The 24,839-nt window shown below is 37.3% G+C and overlaps 1 protein-coding gene across 2 annotated transcripts in view; it reads left to right on the top strand.

Moving 5' to 3' along the window:
• Nucleotides 1–22,874, top strand: part of ITFG1 (integrin alpha FG-GAP repeat containing 1) — a 292,249-nt gene extending 269,375 nt beyond the window's left edge. Inside the window, exons 15-18 of one of the 2 annotated variants that reach the window (XM_069456742.1) lie at nucleotides 14,457–14,581; nucleotides 15,638–15,720; nucleotides 18,678–18,739; nucleotides 21,446–22,874. In XM_069456742.1, coding sequence (XP_069312843.1) covers nucleotides 14,457–14,581; nucleotides 15,638–15,720; nucleotides 18,678–18,739; nucleotides 21,446–21,456 — 281 coding nt within the window. In that variant the 3' untranslated portion in view covers nucleotides 21,457–22,874. Of the gene's footprint in view, nucleotides 1–14,456; nucleotides 14,582–15,637; nucleotides 15,721–18,621; nucleotides 18,740–21,445 lie in introns of both variants that reach the window. The other variant, XM_069456741.1, reaches the window with a different exon arrangement.
• Nucleotides 22,875–24,839: the final 1,965 nt, after the last annotated feature.

Raw genomic sequence — 24,839 nt, forward strand, 5'->3', positions numbered from 1 at the left:
ATTTCAGTTTTATTTTTGACAAATAGATATCAGAACTAGAGTTATGACAGGGTTCATATCTAGTATTTGTAGACAGTAAAGTTGGCTCCAATATCTTGCCTAAAAACAGAGTACACAGGAATTATTACAATGTAATTTATCTCCTGTTCTGCCTTATTACTTAACTCAGGATCTTAAATTACAACATCACCTGCTTTAGAATAGCATTAATCAATGAAAAGCACATGTCAGTATAGTATTCTCCTGGAGAATAAGAACAAATCAACCCTAAAAACTATTATATTTTTTAAAATTACATAAATAGTATGTACTGGAACTATTTTGGAAAGTCGGACTATAATGCAGTCATAGACAAGAACACAGGCATTTGAATCTGGTGGTCTGACATCACAAATGCCATCATGTATTTATTATAAATTTTCCAAAATTCTTTTCACTGATGCTTTACCTGTAGGTAGTCTATCTTTACTGATATTTTTGTAGTATAAATTGGTATAGTATTTCTTGTTGTCCACTACCGTATTTCAACTGGAATATATTATATGTCTCAGGTCTGCCACATTTGAAGGGTTAAGATTTTTTTTCACTTATTCATTCTTAGAATATAGAAATGAATTAAAACAGACCAAATTCTCAGCCCTCATGGAGATTACATTCTAGCAGGGGAAGACAGGCAACAGACCTAATAAGTAAAGTGATAAATACTATGTAGTTATTAGGGAGTGGTAAGTACTGTAGGGTGGGGGGGAGGCACTAAAGCAGGGGGTAAGGATTACTAGGGGAAGGGGGTCATCAATTTTATGCAGGGTGGTCAGAGTGGGCCTAAGAAAGTATCATTTGAACAAGGGTTTGCAGGAGGTAAGGGAGTTAGGCATGTAGTTATCTTTGGAAGAACATTCCAGACAATGAAGAAAGCGGTGCAAAGGCCCTGGGACATAAGCACTCCTGGAATTGCCAAGGAACAGTGAAGAGGCCAGTATGTTGGAGCAGAATGAAATAGAGGGAATAAAAAGGAGAAGATGAAGTCAGAGTTAAATGGGAGGTGGAGAGTGTAAACTAGGTAGGACACAGGACAAGCTTTTATTCTGAGTGAAGCCATAGACCATAGGAGGAAGAACACTTAAAGCCGGGAAACCAACTAGAAGGCTGTTAAAATAATTCAGGCAAGAGATGGTGGTGGCTTGGACCAAGATGATAGCGGTGGAGCTAGAAATGTTTTGGATTATGGATATATTTTAAACTGTGGATATATATTCTATTTTTTTGGCAGATTGAATACAGGGTATGAGAAAAAGAGAGAACTGTAACTATAACTATAGGTTACTGGAGTAACCAAGTAGAAAGAAGGAATTGCCATAACTGAGATGGAGCAGGTAGGAGGAGTAAAATCAGGGGTTATGTTGTGAATATATTAAGTTTGTAATGTCTTTTAGACATGGAAATATTGATGTTTAGCATGCAGTTGGATATGAGAAACTAGAGTTCAGGAATTGGAACTCTGTGCTGGAGTTATTATAAACTTGGGCGTGTTAGGGACTGACCTAAGTCAATTTGGTCACACATAACTCCAAGGTTTAGTAGCTGTTCTCCTTACTACCAGTAAACTTGAAAGAAAATCTCAAACCAAATTTTGTGCAAATAAAGATCTAAACTAAATAAACATTCATTATCAAGCAGATCAAAAACTATTCATATGATGTGTTTTACATGCTCTCCTGAGTATTTATTTAGGCAGCCCAACCACTACTCTGCATGAGTGGTTCACTTAAGGAAGATAAGACTGTATGTCAGTGAAATTAGAAAATACTTTGAGATAAATGAAAACAAACAAACACACAACATACCAAAACTTATGGGATACAGATAACGCAGTACTCAGAAGGAATTTTATGGCTGTAAATTCCACATTAAGAAACAGGAAAAGGCCGGGCGCGGTGGCTCACGCCTGTAATCCTAGCACTCTGGGAGGCCGAGGTGGGTGGATCATTTGAGCTCAGGAGTTCGAGACCAGCCTGAGCAAGAGCGAGACCCCATCTCTACTAAAAATAGAAAGAAATTATATGGACAGCTAAAAATATATATAGAAAAAAAATTAGCCGGGCATGGTGGTGCATGCCTGTAGTCCCAGCTACTCGGGAGGCTGAGACAGGAGGATCACTTGAGCTCAGGAGTTTGAGGTTGCTGTGAGCTAGGCTGACGCCACGGCACTCACTCTAGTCTGGGCAACAGAGTGAGACTCTGTCTCAAAAAAAAAAAAAAAGAAACAGGAAAGATCTCAAATAAACAACCTAACTTTATACCATAAGAAACTTGAAAAAGAAAACGAAAAAAAAAAAAAAGAAAGAAAAAGCCAGCGGAGGAAAATAATAAAGATTTCATCAGAGATAAATGAAATAGAGAAGAGAAAAACAATAGAGAGAATCACAGAAATCAAAAGTTCATTCTTTGAAAAGATCAACAAAATGGACAATCCTTTGGCTAGACTACAGAAGCAAAAAAGAGAGACGAGGCAAGTAACTAAAATCAGAAGTGAACCTGGGGACTTACTAATGATTTTACAGAAATCAAAAGGATTATGAGAGAATACTATGAACAACTACACATCAACAAATTAGATAATCTAGATGAAACGGACAAATTCCTAGAAACACACCCAATACCAAATTGACTCAAGAAAAAAATAGTCTCAACAGACCCATAACAAGTAAAGAGATGGAATCATTAGTCCAAAACCTCCCAAAAAGGAAAAATCAAAGACAAAATGGCTTTACTGGTGAATTCTACCAACCATTTAAAGAATTAGCATCAATCCTACTTAAACTCTATAAAAAAATAAAAGAAGAGAGAATACTTCCTCATATTCTGCAGCCAGCATTACAAAACCCAGACAAAGAAGCCACAAGAAAAGAAAACTACAAACCAATATCCCTTATGAATATTTATGCAAAAATCTTCAACAAAATACTAGCAAGCCAAATCCAACAGCACGTTAAAGGGATTTACATATACTATGACCAAATAGGATTTGTCCCAGGAATACAAGCATTGTTCAACATAAGAAAATCAATCAGTGATCAATCAATACACAACATTAATAGAACTAAGAAAAAAACCAAATGATCATTTCAGTATGTGCAAAAAAAACATTTGACAAAATTCAACATCCTTTTATAATTAAAAAAACAACGTACCAAACACAGTGGCTGGTGCATGCCTGTAATCCCAGCTACTCTGGAAGCTGAGGCAGAGGATCACCTGAGCCCAGGAATTTAAGGCCAACCTGGGCAATGTAGCAAAACCCTGTCTCCAAAAAACTTAATTAATTTTTTAAAAACACTCATCAAGCTAGGAATAGAAGGGAACTTCCTTAACATCACAAAGGGCATATAAGAAAAAAACACAGCTATTTCTTACCACCAAGTTTAAGGGAAAAAAAGAAAAAACACAGTCAACATCATCCTTCATGGTGAATGACTGAAAGCATCCTCCTAAGGTCAGGAATAAGAGTAGGATGTCCACTTTCTCCTCTGCTGTTCAGGTTTGTACTGGACTTCCTAAAGATAGCAATTAGGCCGTAAAAGAAATAAAAGGCTTCCAAACTGGAACAGAAAATGTAAAACTGTTTCTATTTTCAGATGACATGATTCTATATTTAGAAAATCTCATATAATCCACAAAAAAAAATAATAATACTGGAGTAATAAATGAATTCATCAATGTTACAGGGTACAAGATCAACACGCAAAAATCAGTTGTGTTTCCATACAACAGCAATGAATAGTCCAAAAAGGAAATTTTTTTTAAAACAATTCAATTTACATCATCATCCAGAATAATAAAATACCTTGGAGTATATTTAACTAAGGAAGTGAAAGACCCCCTGAAAACTAGAAAACATTGATGAAAGAAATCAAAGAAGATCTGATAAATGGAAAGACATCTCATGTTTTGGGTTGGAACACTTAATATCAGTAAGATGGCAATATTGCCCAAAGTCATTTACAGATTCAAGACCATCCCTGTCAAATTTTCATTGGTCATTTTTGTGGAAATTGAAAAGCCAATCTTCAATTTCATATAGAGCTATAAGGGCCTCAAAAAAGCCAAAACAATATTGAAAAAGAAAAGCATAGTTGAGAGGACTTATACTTTCTGAGTTCAGATTTTACTTCAAAGCTGCAGTAAGCAACACTGTAGTGCTGGCAGGAAGGTGGACATATAAACCAATGGAATAGAATTGACAGGCCATTAAACAAACGCCAACATCTATGGCAAATTAATTTTTGACAAGGGTTCCCAGACCATTCAATGGGGAAAGAATAGTCTCTTCAACATCGTGCAGGGACATCTGTGTAACAACATGCAAAAGACTGAATGTAGATCCCATATTTAAAAAATTAACTAAAAAATCAATGGTGTAAATATAAGAGCTAAAATTACAAAATTCTTGGAAGAAAACATAGTAGTAAATCTACATTTCCTCAAATTTGGCAATGGACTCAGACTTGACACCAAAAGCATCAGTAACAAAATAAAAAATAGATTGAATTCTGTAAAAATTTAAAGATTTCATGCACTAAAGAACATTTTAAGAAAGTGAAAAGGAAACCCTACAGAATGGGAGGAAATATTTGCAAATCTTATCTGTGGGAGGGTGCTAGTATCCAGAGCATATAAAGAACTTTTACAACTGAACAATGAAGACACAAACAATCCGATTTAAAAATGGACAAAGGACTAGACATTTCTCCAAAGAAGATGTACTAATGGCCAAACAGCGCAAAAAAAAGATGTCCTACATCATTGGTCATGAAGGAAATGCAAATCAAACCACAATGAGTTACTACTTCACAACCACTAGGATGACATTAATTAAAAGACAGAAAACAAGCCGGGCATGGTGGCTCACCCCTGTAATCCTAGCACTCTGGGAGGCCGAAGCAGGAGGATCACTCGAGGTCAGGAGTTCGAGACCAGCCTGAGCAAGAGCCAGACCCCATCTCTACCAAAAATAGAAAGAAATGATCTGGACAGCTAAAAATAAATATAGAAAAAATTAGCCAGGCATGGTGGCGCATGCCTGTAGTCCCAGCTACTCAGGAGGCTGAGGCAGGAGGATCGCTAGAGCCCAGGAGTTTGAGGTTGCTGTGAGCTAGGCTGACGCCATGGCACTCTAGCCTGGGCAAAAGAGTGAGACTCTGTCTCAAAAAAAAACAAAAAAGACAGAAAACAACAACTGTCAGCAAGGTTGTGATGAATAGGAACCCTCATACTTTGCTGGTGGTAATGTATAATAAAATGGTACAGCTGCTATGAAAAACAATGTGGCAATTCCTCAAAAAATTAAATGTAGAATTACCCTATGATCCGGCTCAGAGTTTATACTCAAAAGAGAATCGAAAGGAGAATCTCAGAGATATTTGTACATCCATGTTCCTAGTAGCATTACTTAATAATAGCCAAAAAGTGGAAACAACCTAAATGTCCATCAATGGCTTGATGGATAAATAAATCAAAGTATATACATATAATGGAATATTACTCAGCCATAAAGATGAATGAAATACTGATACTTGCTACAATTTATATAACCCTTGAAAACACGCTAAGTGAAAGAAGCCAGGTACAAATGGTCACATGTATGACTCCTTTTAAATGATGTATGTAGAATAGACAAATCCATAGAGAATGAAGGCAGATTAGAGGTTATGGGCAAAAGGGGAATGGGTTGTGGTTACGGGCAAAAGGGGAATGGGTTGTGGTTACCTAATGGGTATGGGGTGTTTTCCTGGGGTGATGAAAAAGTTTGGAAACTAGAGAGAGCTGGTGGTTGTACAACATTGTGAATATGCTAAAGGCTGTTAAATTTTATACTTTAACATGATTAATTGCACAGCGGAAGCATTGCTGGGCCTGTAACATGATTAATTGTATGTCATGTGAATTTCACCTTGATTTAAAAAGTAAGAATGGATTGAAATGAGTGCTTTCATTGAAAGCTAATAGAAATATAACTTCTTTTTAGAAAACAGGTTTTATATATTTAAGAATAAGTTTTAAAATTCCTACTGCTTGATCCCAGTATTCTATATCTAGAAATGTAAGAAACTAATCTGAGTGCAAACAGATATTGATATGCAAAGATGTTCACTAAAGCCTTCCTTGTAAGAGTGAAAAATTAGGAAAATTCATTAATCTCCAACAGTAGGGAATTTTTAAATGATACGAGGATACTATGTAGGCAGGGAAATTATGTTTTTGTAATGTCTGTGGAGATATCATTTTAGAAAAATAATTTTAAAGGTATACATAATAATACATGGCTTTTAAACTGTGTTTCCTTTGGTTTTCTCTTAATAAGTGGGATTTTGGTATTTCAGTAATCCAGTAATTCTCTCTCCTATTTTTAAAGAATTTTAATGATGAGTAAATACTCATAAAATAATAGTGAGTGAAAATAATACTAAACTATTCTAAAATGTGTTTATTTCTGCATGTACATACCGTGGGAGGAAAAGTACATGACTAAAAGTATACTAAAATGTAATAATGATTACCTCTTCATTTTGAGATCTTGGATAATTTTACTTTGATTAGTCTCTTTAATAGTTTTAAGTTTTCTTATTGCATAAGCAATTTTATTTGAAATTTATGTTCTCTGCATTCTGATTCATAGAGTACTATTGATAAGGTTCTGAATTTGGTTCTTTTCATAAGGTAATTATAGGAAAATAGTTTATAAGCTGAGCTTGATTTCTAAGTAACTCTTTGCTAGTAGTGTCAAAATTAGTATATGCTTACTTTTCAATTCAACTCTATAATAATAAAGTTTATGTTTATAAAGATAGCTAACATGTATTGAGTATGTACTATATGAGACATTTGTCTTTTTTAAGCATTATACAATCAGCACAATTCCACAAGGTGAACTAATTCGACAGCCCATGCTATTCACTGTATTGCTTTCCATATTCATGTACATTGTATATTTTTTAAATGCCTATCCCTAAAACTCATGTTCCTTTCCATTATACCTTACTACTTCCAACTTAAGAACTATATATAAACAATGAGGTATATATACTTTCCAGTGATTTCATATTTCTGGTTAACATTAGTGATGCTTAGCAGAGTCCTCTTGAATATTACAATATTTATATATTAATTAACACTGTCAATTAAGTGTTCAGTTTAAGCATGTAGAAAAATACCTAGCAAATACATATACTCTGTAAAAGTGAAACACAGTAGGGAGAAGTTGACTATTGGAATGGCGGTGTGAAGACCTAATAAATCTGCTCTTCCTCCCTCCAACAAACCAACAAAAATGCTGCCCAGCCAACTAATTTCACCTATTTCAGAATTCTGGAAATTAACCAAAACAACAGAATGGACTGTGTTGTCTATCCAAGGGGAACTACTGATCCTTGGTAACACAACAGTCGATGACATTTTAACTTGAAGCTGTTCCCAGCCTGCCTCCCTTCTCCACCGAGTGCTGCAGTAGCCACGCAGGGCAGCAGTTTCACAGCCAACGGACTGGACTAACCGCCTCGAAGGGCCATGAAAATCTCCATCCCTAGCACTGTCCATATTTTGTCTGAGCTAACAACTCCCTGGAAAATCTCCATTCTCAGGGTGTTGGCTATTTGATTTGACTCATTCAGAGTTCAGCTCTGGCAGGGAAGAGGGGCCTATCTCCAGGGCATTACCAAAAACAACAGTAACCTGCTGCCAGTGTCTCAGCTGCCTACGTCTGTGATTAAAGGTGGAGGAAATAAGAGCCTGGTCAAAATATAAAAGGAAGTCTTGGGAAACTGGATAAGCATAGGCAACTTTGGAAAGCTATGACATATTCTTGGGGATTCTAGAAGGTTATGCAAATGTCTCGAAAGGAAAACACCTCATGTAAATACTCAGCTCCCTTCTGCCTGACCTCAAGGCCCTGCTTAAGCAGGAAATGAAAACTAAGGCCATCCTGTAAACTGTCTGAACTTTGAAGACACGTCTTCACACACAGATACCCTTGATAGAGGCTGGAAAACATACAGGCAAGATATTTAGGAAAATCTGTGACCACTAAATATTGACCCAGGTATGCCCCGTAGGAAGCCAGACACAGAACAAGAACATTAAAAATAAGAATAGGCTCAGCACAGTGGCTCATACCTATAAGCCCAGTACTTTGGAAGGCCAAGGGGGTAGGATTGCTTGAGGGCAAGAGTTCAAGAAAAGCCTGGGCAATGTAGTGAGACCCCATCTCCACAAACAAGAAAAAAAATTAGCCAGGCATGGTGTTACGCACCTGTAGTTCCAGCTGCTCTGGAGGCTCAGGCAGAAGGATCACTTGAGCCCAGGAGTTCAAGGTTATAGTGAGCTATGATCATACCACTGCACTCTAACCTGCACAACAGAGCAAGACCCTGTCTCTAAAAAATTTTTTAAAGTTTACACAGTAATATGCACATCTGAGCTCAGCAAACTCTAAGTAGGCTAAATTCAAAGAAGTCAACACTCACATACATCATAGTTAAGCTGTCAAAAGATAAAGAGAGACTCTTGAAAGGGACAAGAGAAGCAACTTTTCATGTGCAAGAGATCCTCAATAAGATTAACAGTTGATTTCTCATCAGAAAACATCGAGGCCAGAAGGCAATAGGATGATACATTCAAAGTATTGAAAGAAATAACAACTGTCCACCAAAAATTCTATATCCGACAAAGCTATCCTTCAAAAACTGCAGACTCTTAGACATTCCTGGATAAACAGAAACAGAATCTGTAGCTAGCATACCTGCCCCAAAACTAAAGGAAGCCCTTTAGTCTGAACTGAGGGAGGGAAAATGAGGGAAAATGTGATTTGTATAACCATAATAGCACAAAGGAGGGAGGAGGGAATTGAGCTATATCAAAACAAAGTTTGTATATGCAATGTGAACTAAGTTGCTATTAATCTGAAATAGATTTTTTTTTTTTTTTTTTTTGAGACAGTCTTGCTTTGTTGCCCGGGCTAGAGTGAGTGCCGTGGCGTCAGCCTAGCTCACAGCAACCTCAAACTCCTGGGCTTAAGCAATCCTACTGCCTCAGCCTCCCGAGTAGCTGGGACTACAGGCATGTGACACCATGCCTGGCTAATTTTTTTCTATATATATTTTAGTTGGCCAGATAATTTCTTTCTATTTTTAGTAGAGAGGGGGTCTCGCTCTTGCTCAGGCTGGTCTCGAACTCCTGACCTCAAGCGATACACCCGCCTCGGCCTCCCAGAGTGCTAGGATTACAGGCGTGAGCCACCTCACCCGGCCAATATTTTTAATTCTTTATCTGGCATTTTGAGAAAATTCTTTTTACTTGAGATCTGTTGCTGTACAATTGTTGTGGTCCCTCAATGGTCTTGTATTTCCTTGCTTTTTCATGTTTCCTTTGTCCTTCTATTGATATCTGTGTATCTGGTGTAGCAGTCACTTCTTTCAATTTTTTGAAATTGCTTTCACCAGGGAGAATTTTTCCGGAAGATATATTTTGTTGATTGAGTAGGACACTTTGGCTTTGGTTTTGGGTACTGGAGGTAGGGTGATCTATGCGTGATTTCTTCAGCAGTACACAGGGTCAGTGGTATCTGTGATTTCCTTGGTGGATTAGGGTATGGTTATTAGTTGAAGATGTGATGAAGTTTTGCCAGGAACTTGGATGCCAGCTGAGCCAGTCTTTGGGCCCCTGTGGTGGCATCAGTACGCTGAGTGCGCCTGTTTGTGGGCCCCAGAGTGGCTTATGCTTGCACCAGTGTTAGTGGGTCCTGGAGGGCCGATTCTTGGGCCTCCAGGTGGCTTGCTCAGAGGCTAATAGTGGGAGCACTGGGCCAGGTATGTGGGTGGGTTCCTAGGCCCGTGGGCAGCTGATGTGATGTGGGTGATGGCAGTAGCCAGCCCCGTCCTCAGCCAACCCACCGGGACCCAAACAGTCTCTGTTGGTGTTGCTGGTAGCTACGATGGGTTGGGTAGGCCACAGCTGCCTGCAGAAGGGCAGTGGAAATTGTCCTAGGGATGTGTGGGAATGTCCAGTCTCCCCTGTCTCTCTCCTCGGCATGGAGGCAGTTACAGCAACATCAGCCCACGCCTGGCCCAAGGGCAGGGTACAGGCCACTGTTACACTGTGGAAATTGTGCCCGCTGTGGGCCCACATCCAGTGAGTGCAGGAGCTCTCTCAGGCAAGCAGCATGGCAAGAAGCTGTGGCAAATATGGCCCACTGAAGTCTTGGTCTCACAGCAGCCTGCAGCAGGGTGGTGGGAATTGTCCTAGGGTTGGAAAGGAGTGCCCAGTCTCTTATCTCCCTTCTCAGTTGGGCTGTGGCTACAGTAGCGTCAGCCCGAAGGCAACGTGCAGGCCAGTGTTAAACTCTCACAATGGCAGCAGCTTTCAACCCATGACCAGAGATGAGAGGGGCCCCCTCTTAGGCAAGCAGTGTGGCCAAAAACCTGTGAGGAGTGGAGTCCACTCAATCTTGGTCTCACAGCAGCTGGCAGCAGTGGTGGGTATTTTCCTAAGTGTGCTTAGGAAAGTTTGGTCTCCCTTTTTTCTCCCCTGGTGATGGCAACTGCATCCACGATGCCTTGAACTCAGCCCGAGGGCAGGGTACAACCCAGCATTAAACTCTCAAAATGGCTCCAGCTATAGACCTGCAGCCAGAGAGGGCATGGCCCCTCTCAGATGAACAACATGGGCAAGAAGCTGTGGGAGTGTGGGCCACTTGAGTGTGGGTCTCACAGCAGCCCATAGCAGGGTGGTGCTTATTGTCCTAGGTATGTGTAGGAGAACCTGTGCTCCCCTGTCCCTCCTTGACTGGGTGGCAGCTACAACAGCATCAATCTGAACCCAGCCTGAGGTTGGGGTGCAGCCCAGCCTTAAAGTCTTAAAATGGTATGATGGGCCTGCAGCCATAGAGGGCAGGGCCCCTCCCAGGCAAGCAGACACATCTCATTCTCAACAGCAGCCCATAGCAGTGTGGTGGGGACCTTCCCAGGGCTACATGGGAGCACCCAGTCTTCCCTCTCCCTCCTTGGAGCAATACAACAGCAGCAGCTGTGTCTGTAGATCCCTGGTATCTAGGCTTTCAGAATGGCACCCAGTTGAAGCTGTGCTAGACTTGGATGCCTGTGGGATTCCATGTAGCTTACCTTTCTGGAGCAACATCTCTATGCAATGTCTAGGCAACTCCCTGTATTAGGCCGAAGGCCAACATGAGTCAAGGGGTTCTCCTGTAGCCACAATCACAAAGGGCCATTTCAGAGTGTGGAGCCCTGGGGGTTTCTCTCTTACTGTTTCCCAGTGTCCAGGAGCTTTTCCAGTATTTCATCCAGTTCCCAGTCAGGCAATCTGCCTTGAACCCTCTCCTTGCATATTTTTTGTGCTTCCCATCACTTCTCTATTGAATCCTAGAGTTCTCTCTTAGACAATATCTAAGATTCTAACTGCAATCCTAAGGAATACCACTAAGACAATAACTCAAAAAAATATATATGAAAGAAACAAGGGAATTAAAATGGTATAATTTAAAAGACATATGAAAAATAACAAATGGCAGACATAAATACTACCTTATCAGTAATTACATTAAATATAAATGGAATAAAACACTCCTGTCAAAAGACAGAGATTGGCAGAATAAAGAAAAATATTACCCAGTTAGGTGCGGCCTATAAGAGACATACTAAACTTTAAAATAGAAAATATTAATAAGGCCAGGCATGGTAATTCATGCCTGTAATCCTAGCACTTTTGGAGGCCGAGGTGGGAGTTTTGCTTGAGCTCAGGAATTCGAGACCAGCCTGAGCAAGAGCAAGACGCTATCTCCACTAAAAATAGAAAAATTAGCCAGGTGTGGTGCTACGCACCTGTAGTCCCAGCTCCTCAGGAGGCTGAGGCAGGAGGATTGCTTGAGCCCAGGAGTTTGAGGTTGCTGTGAGCTAGGCTGATGCCACTATACTCTAGTCCAGGCACCAGAGCGAGACTGTGTCTCAAAACAAAACAAAATACATATATTAGTAGTTCCAGGCATGGTGGCTGACACCTGTAATCCCAGCACTTTGGGAGGCCAAGGTTGGAGGATCACGTGAGCCCAGGAGTTGGAGACCGGACTAGGCAATAGCAAGGTCCCATCTCTACAAAAAAATATAAAAGTTAGCCAGGTGCAGTAGCATGCATCTGTAGTCCAGCTCTCAGGGGACTGAGGCAGGAGGATCTCTTGAGCCCAGGAGTTTGAGGTTGCTGTGAGCTATGATAATGCCACTGTACTCTAGCCAAGGCAACAGAGCAAGACCCTGTCTCAATATATATATATATATATATATATATATACACACACACACATATATATATTTATTAGTAGAGATAAGGACATTTCATAAAGATAATAAAAAGTTCAATCCATAAGGAAATATAACTGTAAATATATGTGCACCTAACAACAGAGCCCCAAAATACATGAAGAATTGAAGGGAGAAGTAGATAATTCAACAATAAATAATCAGAGACCCTTACCACAGTTCTCACCTTGCAAAAAAAAATTTAAAAAAAAATAATAAATAATCAGAGACCAATACTCCACTTTCCTAATGTATAAAACAACTAGGCAGAAGATCAGTAAGGAAAGAAAAGATTTGGGCAACACCATGAACCAACTAAACCTAACAGACGTGTATGGAACATTCCACCCAACAATGGCAGAATATGCATTTTTCTCAAATACACATGGAACATTCTCCAGGATAGAACATATGCCAGATCATAAAACAACCTCAGTAAATTTTAAGGGATTTAAATCAGACCAAGTATGTTTTCGAACCACAATGGAACAGTATTAAAAATAGCAAATAGAAAATTTGGAAATCCAAAAATATGTGGAAATTAAACAACACACTCCAAAATAAACAATGGTTCAAAGAAGAAATAACAAGGGAAATTAGAAAATACTTTGAACATAAACAAAAACACAACACACCAAAACGTATGGAATGTAGCTAAAGCATTCCTTACGGAAATATATTGCCAGAAATGCCTACATTAAAAAATGAGAACAATCTGAAATCAGTAGCCTAATCTTTCACCTTAAGAAACTAGAGAAAGAAAAGCAAAACTAAACCCAAACCCAGCAGAAGGCAGGAAACAATTAGAGGAAATAAATTAAATAGGGAAGAGAAAACCGATTAAACCAAAAGATGGTTTTTAAAAATATTAATAAAACTGACAAACCTTTAGTTAGAGTGACCAAGAAAAAGAAGACTCAAATTACTAAAATTCAGAATGAAAGAGGACACCACTACTGACCTTAAAAAATGTTGCAGCTACTTTGGAAATAGTTTAATAGTTCCTAAAGATGTTAAACGTTCTTAGAAGATATATTGATATAATCAAGATATGGGAAAACATGAGTAGATACACAACCTTGTATATGAATATTGATGGCAATATTATTCATAATAGCCAAAAAGTGAAAATCACCCAAATGTCCATCAATTAATGAAATTAGGCCGGGCGCGGTGGCTCACGCCTGTAATCCTAGCACTCTGGGAGGCCGAGGTGGGCGGATCATTTGAGCTCAGGAGTTCAAGACCAGCCTGAGCAAGAGCGAGACCCCACCTCTACTAAAAATAGAAAGAAATTATATAGACAGCTAAAAAATATATATAGAAAAAAAAATTAGCCGGGCATGGTGGCACATGCCTGTAGTCCCAGCTACTCAGGAGGCTGAGACAGGAGGATCCTTTGAGCTCAGGAGTTTGAGGTTGCTGTGAGCTAGGCTGACGCCACGGCACTCACTCTAACCTGGGCAACAGAGTGAGACTCTGTCTCAAAAAAAAAAAAAAAAAGAAAGAAATTAATTAATGAAATGAAATCTAGTATATATCATACAATGGAATATTATTTGGTAGTTAAAAGTAATAGAGCATTGAAACATGCTGCAGCATAGATGAACCTTGAAAACATGCTAAGTGAAAGCGGCCAGTCCCAAAAGAGCACAATATTGTATGACTGCATTCGTGTGAAACCTTCAGAATAGGCAAACTGCAGAGACAAAGCAGATTAGTGATCACACACAGCTGGAAGTCTGGGGGTTGGAAAAGGAGAGTGACTGCTAATGGGCATGGAGTTTCTTTTTCAAGTAATTAAAATGTTCTAAGATTAGATTGTAGTGATGGTTGAACAGTTCTTTGAATATACTCAAAACCTCTTAACTGTATAATTTAAATGGGTGATGTTCATGGTATAAGAATTATATCTCAATAAAGCTGTTTTCTTTAAAAAGGGAGTCATTAATATTTATGAGCTGGGCATTTCATATCACATTTTTATACTTAAAGAATAAGTTCTAGTACCTACATTTTTATAACATTTTATCATTTTAATATTTGACAGGAGCAATGTTTCCAAAGATGTTTGTTTTTGTTTTTTAATAATTCTAGCTGGCCAGCTCAGCCAATCAGCACATTTAGCTCTCCAGCTACCATACAATGTACTTGGTTTAGGTCGAAGTGCAAACTTTCTTGACCACCTTTATGTTGGTATTCCCCGTCCATCTGGAGAGAAGGTGAGTAAAAATTTAGTTTGTTTAAAATTTCTCTGTGTTTCAATATTCACTATTTAAATATGTAAATTCAACAATTTGAATCCAATCGAATTTGAATTCAAATATTTTTATTCCCTTTGAAGAATAAAGAAAAATTGATTGGTAGTGAACTATCTAAGCTTATATTACATATAGCACATCAGGATTTGAAGATATTATATAGTTATTTTTCCATCTCCTTTCCCATAAATCTTACCTATTCCTCTTTCTTGCTTTTTCTCCATAACATTTTTGTTTGTTTGTTTGTTTGTTTGTTTTTTGAGGCAGAGTCTCATTCTGTTTTCCTGGGCTAGAGTGCTGTGGCATCAGCCTAGCTCACAGCAACCTCAAACTCCTGGGCTCAAGCAATCCTTCTGCTTCAGCCTCCCAAGTAGCTGGGACTACAGCCATGCTCCACCAGGCCCGGCTAATTTTTTCCATATATTTTCAGTTGTCCAGTTAATTTCTTTCTATTTTTTAGTAGAGACGAAGTCTCACTCTTGCTCAGGCTGGTCTCAAACTCCTGACCTGGAGCAATCCTCCCGCCTCAGCCTCCCAGAGTGCTAGGATTACAGACGTGAGCTACCACGCCCGGCCTCTCCATAACATTTTTAACCACCTAATATGTATAAGTAAAATAGTATTACTATACTTATGTTATACATAAGTATAATACATGTATAATAGGTATAATAACAGTATATTTTATTGATCGTCAGTCTCCCCTTAACTTGAATTTTAGCTCCAAGCATTTGCACACAGCACTTTCAACAGTGCCTGCTACATTGGTGTCCAATAAATATTTGTTGAATGAATGACTTCATAAGACACAAATATAATCCTTCCCTGAAAAGATCAGAAAATTTTTCCAACAGATGGTTTAGGAGTGCTATTTTTGGCTTAATATATGTAAATATAGCTTGATCTATACCTAGGATTCCAATTTCTCAAAGTGCTCGAGATTCATCCTTATTTATTTAGAATAATTTTGTTTCATAAATGTAATGAATGTTAAATGTTCTTAAATTCTTCTTCCAGTCTATACGAAAACAAGAGTGGACTGCAATCATTCCCAATTCTCAGCTAATTGTCATTCCATACCCTCACAATGTCCCTCGAAGGTAATGTCCTTGCTTGAACTGAATTTGTTAAAGATACTATCAACTCTGAATCATAGATACAGCTATATCTTTTAAAAACTGTCTTCTTCCTGCTGTGTTCCCATGAGTGCCCATCAGTTAATTTTCTTACAGCAAACTTGAAATCACTAAACATACTTACACAAAAGGTCCCTGACATTTTTCATGAAGAACAAATTCATTCCTGTTAGAAAAACAGCTGGTTAACTAATTAGGGATTTATACATATTTTGCTTAAATAAATTGGCCTCCAGTTTACTAGTTATAAGTTCCAAAATTTCAAGATACTAAATTTTTTAATAAAGCAGTGATGTTTTTGATAAATTCTTTGAGAAGTTTTGGCATCAATAGATCTAGGCTAGAAAAACTGAGCTCCACTGCTAACTACAAGGTTTGGAGCCAGTCCTTTGTCCTCTCTGAGGCTCAATTTCTGCATCTTTAGAATGGAAGATAGAATACGGGCCTTATAAGGATCAGGATGAAATATACTTAGTACAGTGCCAAGCATATAGTAAGTGGATAATAGGCATTTATCCACAGAATATGATCCTTTCATAATATAGGATTTAACTGTAAATTCTTAATTTATCTTTGTTCATTTTTATTTAAATTACAAGATTGATTCTATTCTTTTTTTAAATTTCAAAATATTACAGGGATACATTTGGTTACATCTTAATAAATTGCTTTTGTACCATCTGGGTCCAGTTGTAAGTGTGCCCACCACCCAGATCGTGTGTACTGTACCGTCTGACGTGCATTTACCCATCACCTCCTCCCCCTCCCCCCTGCGTGGTTTCCGATGAATGTTATTTCCATAGATTCTATTCTTTCTAAAGGAAGTGGTGAAGGTATTTACTAACATTTAAATTTCATTGAGGAAAACTATGCTAGTCTGATAACAACATGGGAAAATAACCAGAGAGAAATGGTGCAGTTTACCTATGAGTGTGTGTAACCAGTACGGGCCCCTGCCTGTTCAATTTCTTCTCAAAATACCGGCTTTATGGTTCATTATTAAATTTTTAGATGGGAGGTATTCATTGGTATACCACAGCCAGTTTATGATACCATCCAATGAGCTGACTCTGTGCACCTTTTCCATCTCTGTATAGTGAAGTCACAGTACAGTTAGTTATGGTGGGAGAATTTGCTCCATGAAAATTGGCAAGTGCCATAAACTGGGGCTCCCCCTACCACCCCACGCCCGACAGAGGCACTTCACGAGCACACACTGGATGTATTTGATGGTAGATTTATGGGCTTTAGAACAAAACTGCTTAGGAAAACAAACTTTATCACAGCATTATGCTTGGAATAAGACAACATCAGTAGAAACAGTTATAGTCCTGGTTCAGATTTTTTTTAATAAGCCTGTATTGTGTGTCTGTATTAGTTTTCTACACAGGAAATTTATAGCAAAACTAGAAAATCTGGACCATGAATAGGAAACTATATAAAGTATAGTACTTACATATAGTGCAATGTTACGGCTTTTTTTTTTTTTACTACTATGGACATAGAACAAGCTCCTAAGATGGAGTAGTAAGCAAAAAAGAAGAAGAAGAAAAAGCAGCAAAATGTAGAAAATGTATAATGAGTGACCACTGTGATTAAAAACAAAGATATCTATATATATGTTTCGTGTATGTTTATATATTTATAAAATATCTCTGAAAGGACATGCAACAAACTGGTAAGAGTGACTGCCTCTGAGTAGGCCCGCTGAGGGTTTGCTTTTTGTCTTTTTTTCCCAAAATGCCTATGTTCCTGATTTCTTTTAGGTCTATTTTAAAAGTAGAACTATCAAAAACATCTCATGAAAGAGCTCGGGTTTTTTGTAAGTGTGAGTAAAGTACTGAGAATAGCTAACTTCAACTTAGGAATAATATTTGTTTTCTTAAGGTTTACTTACTCTTCTGAATTTCTGGAATATTCTGCCATAGCTTTCTTCCACAATCTCCATACTTTTCAAGTTTCTCTTTCCAAAGAAATATTCTTTATAAATTAATGTACATAATAAAAACCAAATTGATTTTAGTCTGAGGTGTATTTTGAGATTTATTGACTAGAGGCTAACTTATAGATCAATAAATTTTAATTATCCCAAAATAAATCAATAGCTACTTGCTATTTATCAGAACAAGCTTAACCTTTATTAAACTTTTAAAATGAAAATACATCCATTACCTATTTCCAGGGAGAACAGAAAGTCCTGTGTATATAAGCACCTGCAGTGTTGGTGATACAGACTTTGCTTTTAGGCTTGTTAGGGTTTGCAAGTGATGTATTATATAGGCTGTTTTAGAAGGGAAGAGCTAATTCTGTTTATGCTAAAGACATTTAGTCTGTATATTGCCATTAACATTAAGGGACTAAAGGTGATTTTGTGAGAAATCTCAATCTAAAAGTCATTTTAGTAATGTGATACAGAGATGGTAGAAGCTTTGCAAGGCCATCTATATGCAAAACATATATGTTTTAGTTGGTCATACTACATACAGGACAGGGGTCAAAAATAAGATGGCATAGAAGACTTATAGACTCATGTGACGAGCCTTAGAGTTCCAGATTTCAGATTCATCAGGAAAATGAAGATATTAAAAAGTTGATCAAACTTGGAAAAAGGAAAATATTGAAATATCTCATCAAAAATTCTATTTCAGTTCTCTGAGTAAAATACAAACTCTAGAGGATTATCAATATTCTTGGGACTAAATTTAATTGCTTTTGTTTTATGTATAATGAATGGACAAATGAGTAAATGATTTAATCAATGAATTGACTCATTAATTAATAAGCTATTTTACTTTTTGCTCTCAGTCTAAGTTTGTTATTTTTAAGTAAGATTTATAATTTTAATTTTTCTGTTTTTTTCTGCAGCTGGAGTGCCAAACTGTATCTTACACCAAGTAACATTGTTCTACTTACTGCTATAGCTCTCATCGGTGTCTGCGTTTTCATCTTGGCAATAATTGGCATTTTACATTGGCAGGAAAAGGTTTGTTCATTTAAATGAAACATTAACTTTGGTTAATTTAAAGTGACCACCCAAAAATCATCAGGCATATAGAAAAATTTCATTAAAAATAATTTCATAATGGCCTGAAAAATAATAATCAGTTTTTAAAATGAGCCTGTGTTCAGTATCTACTGATAGAGCCATGGACATTCTTTTTCCAGGATTAACAGCCATCTCTTTTAAAGAATTAGAGCCAGAGAAGCTAAATGATTTCCTCAAGGTTTAGGTGCAAAGCAACAACTAAAGCGATAAATATCTTTTCCATCTATCAAGTATTCTTTGCATTAAACTAAACTGATTTCTGTTCTTTAGTATAATACTCTAAATAATAATTGAAAACAAATCTCCTAAAAATATAGGCTTTTATGCAATATATATGTGAATAAAAAGAGGAGGTATCACCATAAATTTATTAGCAGGTTAGACATAAATTGAAAAAGGTAATTTCTATTTGTATATGAATATATATTAAATACATAACTTGTAGGTTCCAATAATGCTCTTAAAAAAGTACTTTTTGTGTCACAAAGTAAAGATTTTTTTCTTTTTTTACACCTACTGTTTTTGGATTGTCATGCCTATCATAATTACTTTTTGGTAACTAAAATTACTGTCTGTTTTATCTTAGCTGCTCTCTTATGAAAAGGAGAACATGTTAATTGTTCTATAAATGTTCATAATTTGGCCAAGCACAGTAGTTCATGCCTGTTATCCCAGCACTTTGGGAGGCCAAAGCTGGAGGATTGCTTGCAGCCATGAGTTCAAGACCAGCCTGGGCAATAGCAAGACCCCATCTCTACAAAGAAGTGTTTTAATTAGCCAGGCCTGGTGGTGCACACCTATACTCCCAGCTACTCAGGAAGCTGAGGCAGGAAGATCACACTACTAGGGAGGCTGAGGCAGGAAGATTGCTGGAGCCCAGGAGTTTGAGGCTGCAGTGAGCTATGCTTATGCCACTGCACTCTACGCCGGGCAACAGAGCAAGATTTGTCTCTTAAAAAAAAAAAAAGTTCCTAGGTTTATCTATTAATTAAAAAAAAAAAATCACTCCTTCCAAAGTTACATATTCAATTAGCTTTAGGACTGCAACTACAAGTGAGATCAAGGATGACCATATATACTTTGTCAAGAATTGTCAGAACATTGTCCAAAATATGACACGTAGCTCTTGACCTATGAAGGAAAGGAAATTAATTTTGTTAATTCCTCAGGAGATCTGATTACATCATAAACCTTGTGGATTTATAACAATAATGATGCAGTGAGTAAAAATTGAAGTTTTAAATACAAGTGTGTGTTTCACTGTGTATATACAGCGTTTCGTGTGGCACTGTGGTACCTCAAAAAGGCAGAACCTCTTTGACCACTCTTTTCACCTGAGCTGGCTGCCATGTCCCTTCCGCCACATCCTCAACGCAGGCTTTCCACGGCGTCTGCCCCAGGCCCTCTTCTTTCTGCACTTTCCCTGCCAATTTCATCTAAAGTCATGGCTTCATCTGTTACATCAAATATCCCCAACTGTCATCTCTCTCTAACGGTCTCTTCCCCCTTTTCCAACTGTCACCATAACCTAGATTACTTACAAGCACCTCAAAACCAATATTCTGAAGATTCGTCTCTCCTCTTTCTTATATACCTGTAAGATTCCATCAGTTGCCTTATTGATTCTGCCTCCATAAGAATGTCTTCGGATGACTCCACTTCTGCAGCCCTACTGGCACTGCTTTAGTTCAGCCCCTTCTTCTGTCCTTCTTGGTCTCTCTGATTCCATTCTCTCCCCTTTCCATTCCATTTATCACACTGCCGCCAGATCACTCATCATTAAGTTTAGCCTTAACAATGTTACTGCCCTGCTCAAAAACCCCTGGTGACTATCCATTGCCTTTCATGTCTAAATTCCGTAGCCTGGCCTTCACGTTACTTCCATGTGACTCCATAACACACCTTTCCAGTCTTATGTCTTATCAGTTCCTTTCACATATTCTATGCTCCTTCCAGACTCCCCATGATTGCTCATGCTGCACCCCCAGCTTGGAGTGAATGCTCCTGCCCCTCATTTTCATAAATACTGTCTTTTCAAAGCTTTCCCTTTCCTCACCTGAACCTACAAGTAATCTCTCTCTCAGACTATTGGTAACATTTTTCACTTTTTATCTTGAAGTACAGTCATACGGTATATTCTGCTTTTTTCTTTCTGGGCTTGAAGTTCCTAGTGAACAAGGTACAAAACTGAGGGGTTTTTTTAATGCCTTAAAATACCAAATTCAGTACCTTGCTGGAAGCAGAAGGTCAATAAATATCTGCTAAATCAATAGGTTAACTAAAAAATAATTAATCTACTTTAATATAATTAGTTTAGATTTGTTTATTAACATCATTGTTAAGAAGGGGAGAAAAATACAGTAGTTGATTCTATCTAATGCTTACGCCTACTTTCAAATAAGTAACAAATGATAACAAGCTAAGTATTTAAGGATCGTTTCTTATTGGTTTTTAAATTCAATTGGATCATTAATTGTAAAACAGCTACTTTAAACTACAAAAATATTTCATATGATTATCGCATTTATACCTGTTATCTATAATTGCTGAGGACTTTTTAAAAAATTAATCCCTTTGTATTTCAGGAGTGAATCTTTTCACATTTTCCTATCATTTATAAACTAGTCTAATATTCTTTTTCAGAAAGCAGATGATAGAGAAAAACGACAAGAAGCTCATCGGTTTCATTTTGATGCTATGTGACTTGCTTTTACTATTACATAATGGAATGGCTATTCAGTTGATTAGCTGAAATACTAAATTCTGGCTTATAGAAGAAAATAGGGGAGTTTGAATATTATTTATAAATGATGCATCCCTTGGTGATTATTGGAAAGTATTCAAATAAATATGGTCTGAATGTGTCACAAGGTCTTTTTTTTAAAAAAAAGCACTTTGTATACAAAAATTTTGTTTCTTTATTCAGTAGTGTTGTACATTTTTGTTCCTTTGTGGAATGTGTTGCATGTACTCCAGTGTTTATGTATTTATAATCTTATTAGAGTAATGATGATGGAAAAAGACATGTGTAAATAAAAATATTTAAATAAGCGGGAATTTTTGTGTTCCACTGGAATTGGCCTTGCTTCTTATTCTAAGAATACAAATTATACTTTTGTGAATGTATCTCAGACTTATTAAAACATTCACCTTCATTACAGCAGGTCAGGGGTGTCTCACTGGTGGTGTACAATACAGTGATTGGGTACTCTGGTATTGCAGCCAGACAGACTTGCCTTAAACTTCTGGTTCCACCTCTTTCAAAGTTATTATTTAAACTTGGCTGTTGCTTAATCTCTCTAAGCCTCAGTTTTCTTATTTGTACATTAGGGCTAATATTACTTACGTGAGTTATTGTAAACATTAAATGGGATGATGTATGTAAAGTGCTTAGCTTGGTGCCTAGCACAGAGTAAGTGCTCAATAAGTGGTAGTTGTCATTATTAATATTTTAGATAGTTTTATTAGACTTATACAACTAATTATCAGAATATATAGATTCAACAGAATTTTATTTTCAGGCATGAAGAAATCATATTCTTTAGAAAACTTAAATTCTTGGTGATTGACATCTTATATAAAGATTACTTGCTCATATTAACTAAAAATTATATTACTGTACTCTCTAAGAATTAATGTGCCCTAAAAATTTTCATTTGGAAACTGATCCTTATCATGTGATGATGAAGAGCATTTGATTTCTTGAAAGGAAACTGCTTTGGCAGCATCTGGAAATGCAAATCTTCAATCACATTTCTATTCTCAAAGGCTTGGAGAAGTCTATAATTTACATTCAGACCTCAATGCAAATTTTATATTGTGAACTTCACATTGCCAAAAAATTGCTTTAGAGAGACTTGAATCTAAGATCGGGGGGAAAGTTTGTATATCAATGGTAATAATTTTCTAATATGCAAATAGGTATGTGATGGCTATAAAACACAAAAATTTCTCTGAAAACAATTAATTTTGTTCTTCATTTTTTCTTTACAGTTTACTGAGAGTGGCATGTGTTTTTATTTTGTATCTAAGCATGTTAATATGTCTTCTTAATAAATATCCTTTATTAAAACAAAGTATTTTGGTTGCGCTTTTAAATAATTATTTTGGAGCATAAAGAAGACTTAGAGGGTATGAGATATAAATCATTTATCTGAACCAGGAGACTGAAGTAAGGTGATTTGCCAATTGCCTCTTTGTAGGTCGGAGGCAAGGTGGGGCTTTCCTGACTATAATATTCAGTTAAGTTCTCTAAACAGTTATCAGCCCATAAGACTGTGCCAAGCACTATTCCACAATTTCCCAAAGACAATTAAGACTAGTATCTATGGATTGATACAGCATGAGTCTTAAAACTCACTTGGAGTCAGGGTCTATACGGAATAGTGTTACAGACAAAATGTTAATGACAATTAAAAATATAATCAGTGACATTAATAAGTTTTTGTATTTCCAGATGCAACTATGGTATTTTTTAAGGGACAGCAGGTAAAAATGTGTCACAGCATTAAGAATCACTAACAAAGACCTTTATATTAATTTTGAATATTGTAGTAAAAGAGAACAAGATTTTGAGGTCAGACAAATCTGAATTCAAACCTGTCCCAGGCCGGGCGCGGTGGCTCACGCCTGTGATCCTAGCACTCTGGGAGGCCGAGGCCAGAGGATTGCTCGAGGTCAGGAGTTCAAGACCAGCCTGAGCAAGAGTGAGACTCCATATCTACTAAAAATAGAAAGAAATTATCTGGACAACTAAAAATATATATAGAAAAAATTAGCTGGACATAGTGGCACATGCCTGTAGTCCCAGCTACTCGGGAGGCTGAGGCAGGAGGATCGCTTGAGCCCAGGAGTTGGAGGTTGCTGTGAGCTGGGCTGACACCATGGCACGCTAGCCTGGGCAACAGAGTGAGACTCTGTCTCAAAAAAAAAAAAAACCTGTCCCAAGTTAGCATAAGAAGTCTGGGCCTTCATACCCCACATTCATCAATTATTGGGTACAGGCTGCCCCCAAGGACCTCTGTCAAGAAAAAGAAAACAGGCACAAATAACCAATATCAGAATGAAAAAAGATATAACTACAGATAATGTATATATTAAAATAGGAAGACTTTGAGAACAATTTTATAACAATGAATTTGAAGGTTTATACAAAATGGACCAATTCCTAGGAAAATATCACCCAAACATACTCAAAACCAGAAAACCTGAGTACCCTTTCTGGTGGATGCTGTGATGTGGTCTCCAGACCCTCTGTCCTAATTTCTGGGAGTGTCATCAGTATTCATCTGTCAGCGTCATCTGAAAAAAGTAGACTCACCCAAGATCACTCCCCACTTCTTGACATAAAAGTCCTAAATGTTCATAAATGAAATATATAAAGTAAAAACTGACAGACATATAAGAAAATAGACAAACCTACAGTTTAAGCTGGAGATATCAACATTCCTACAGTAACTGAAAGAAAATCAGGCAGAAAGTCAGAACGCTTAGAGATGACCCGAAAAGCACTAACAATCCACCTAACCTGGTAGATACTTACAGAACACTCTAACCAACAACAGCAAAACACAGAGTCTGTTTAAATGCACACAGAACTCTCACCAAGGCAGACCACATGCTGTGCCATAAAACAAACCTTCCCAATTCTAAAAGAACAGAAATACAAAGTAGAGTCTCCAACTATCATAGAATTAAAATAGAAAAATACCTGGAAAATACCCAGATATTTGGAAATTCACACACTTTTAACTAATCATAGGGTCAAAGGGGAAGTCTCAAAGGAAATTTTAAAATATTTTGAACCAAATTAAAATAAAAAATACAACATATGAAAATTTGTAGGATGCAGAGAAAGTGCTTAGAGGGAGATTTCTAGCATTAAATGCATGTATTAACAAAGAGCAAAGATGATGATGAAAGAAATCAAAGAAAACTTAAATGGAAAAACACTGTTCATGGATTGGAAGATCCAACATAGTAAAGATGTCAATACTCCCCAAAGTGATCTATAGATTTCGCACCATCCCTATCAAAA

The sequence above is a fragment of the Eulemur rufifrons genome, chromosome 23, assembly GCF_041146395.1.
Source record: "Eulemur rufifrons isolate Redbay chromosome 23, OSU_ERuf_1, whole genome shotgun sequence".
NCBI classification, from domain to species: domain Eukaryota; kingdom Metazoa; phylum Chordata; class Mammalia; order Primates; family Lemuridae; genus Eulemur; species Eulemur rufifrons.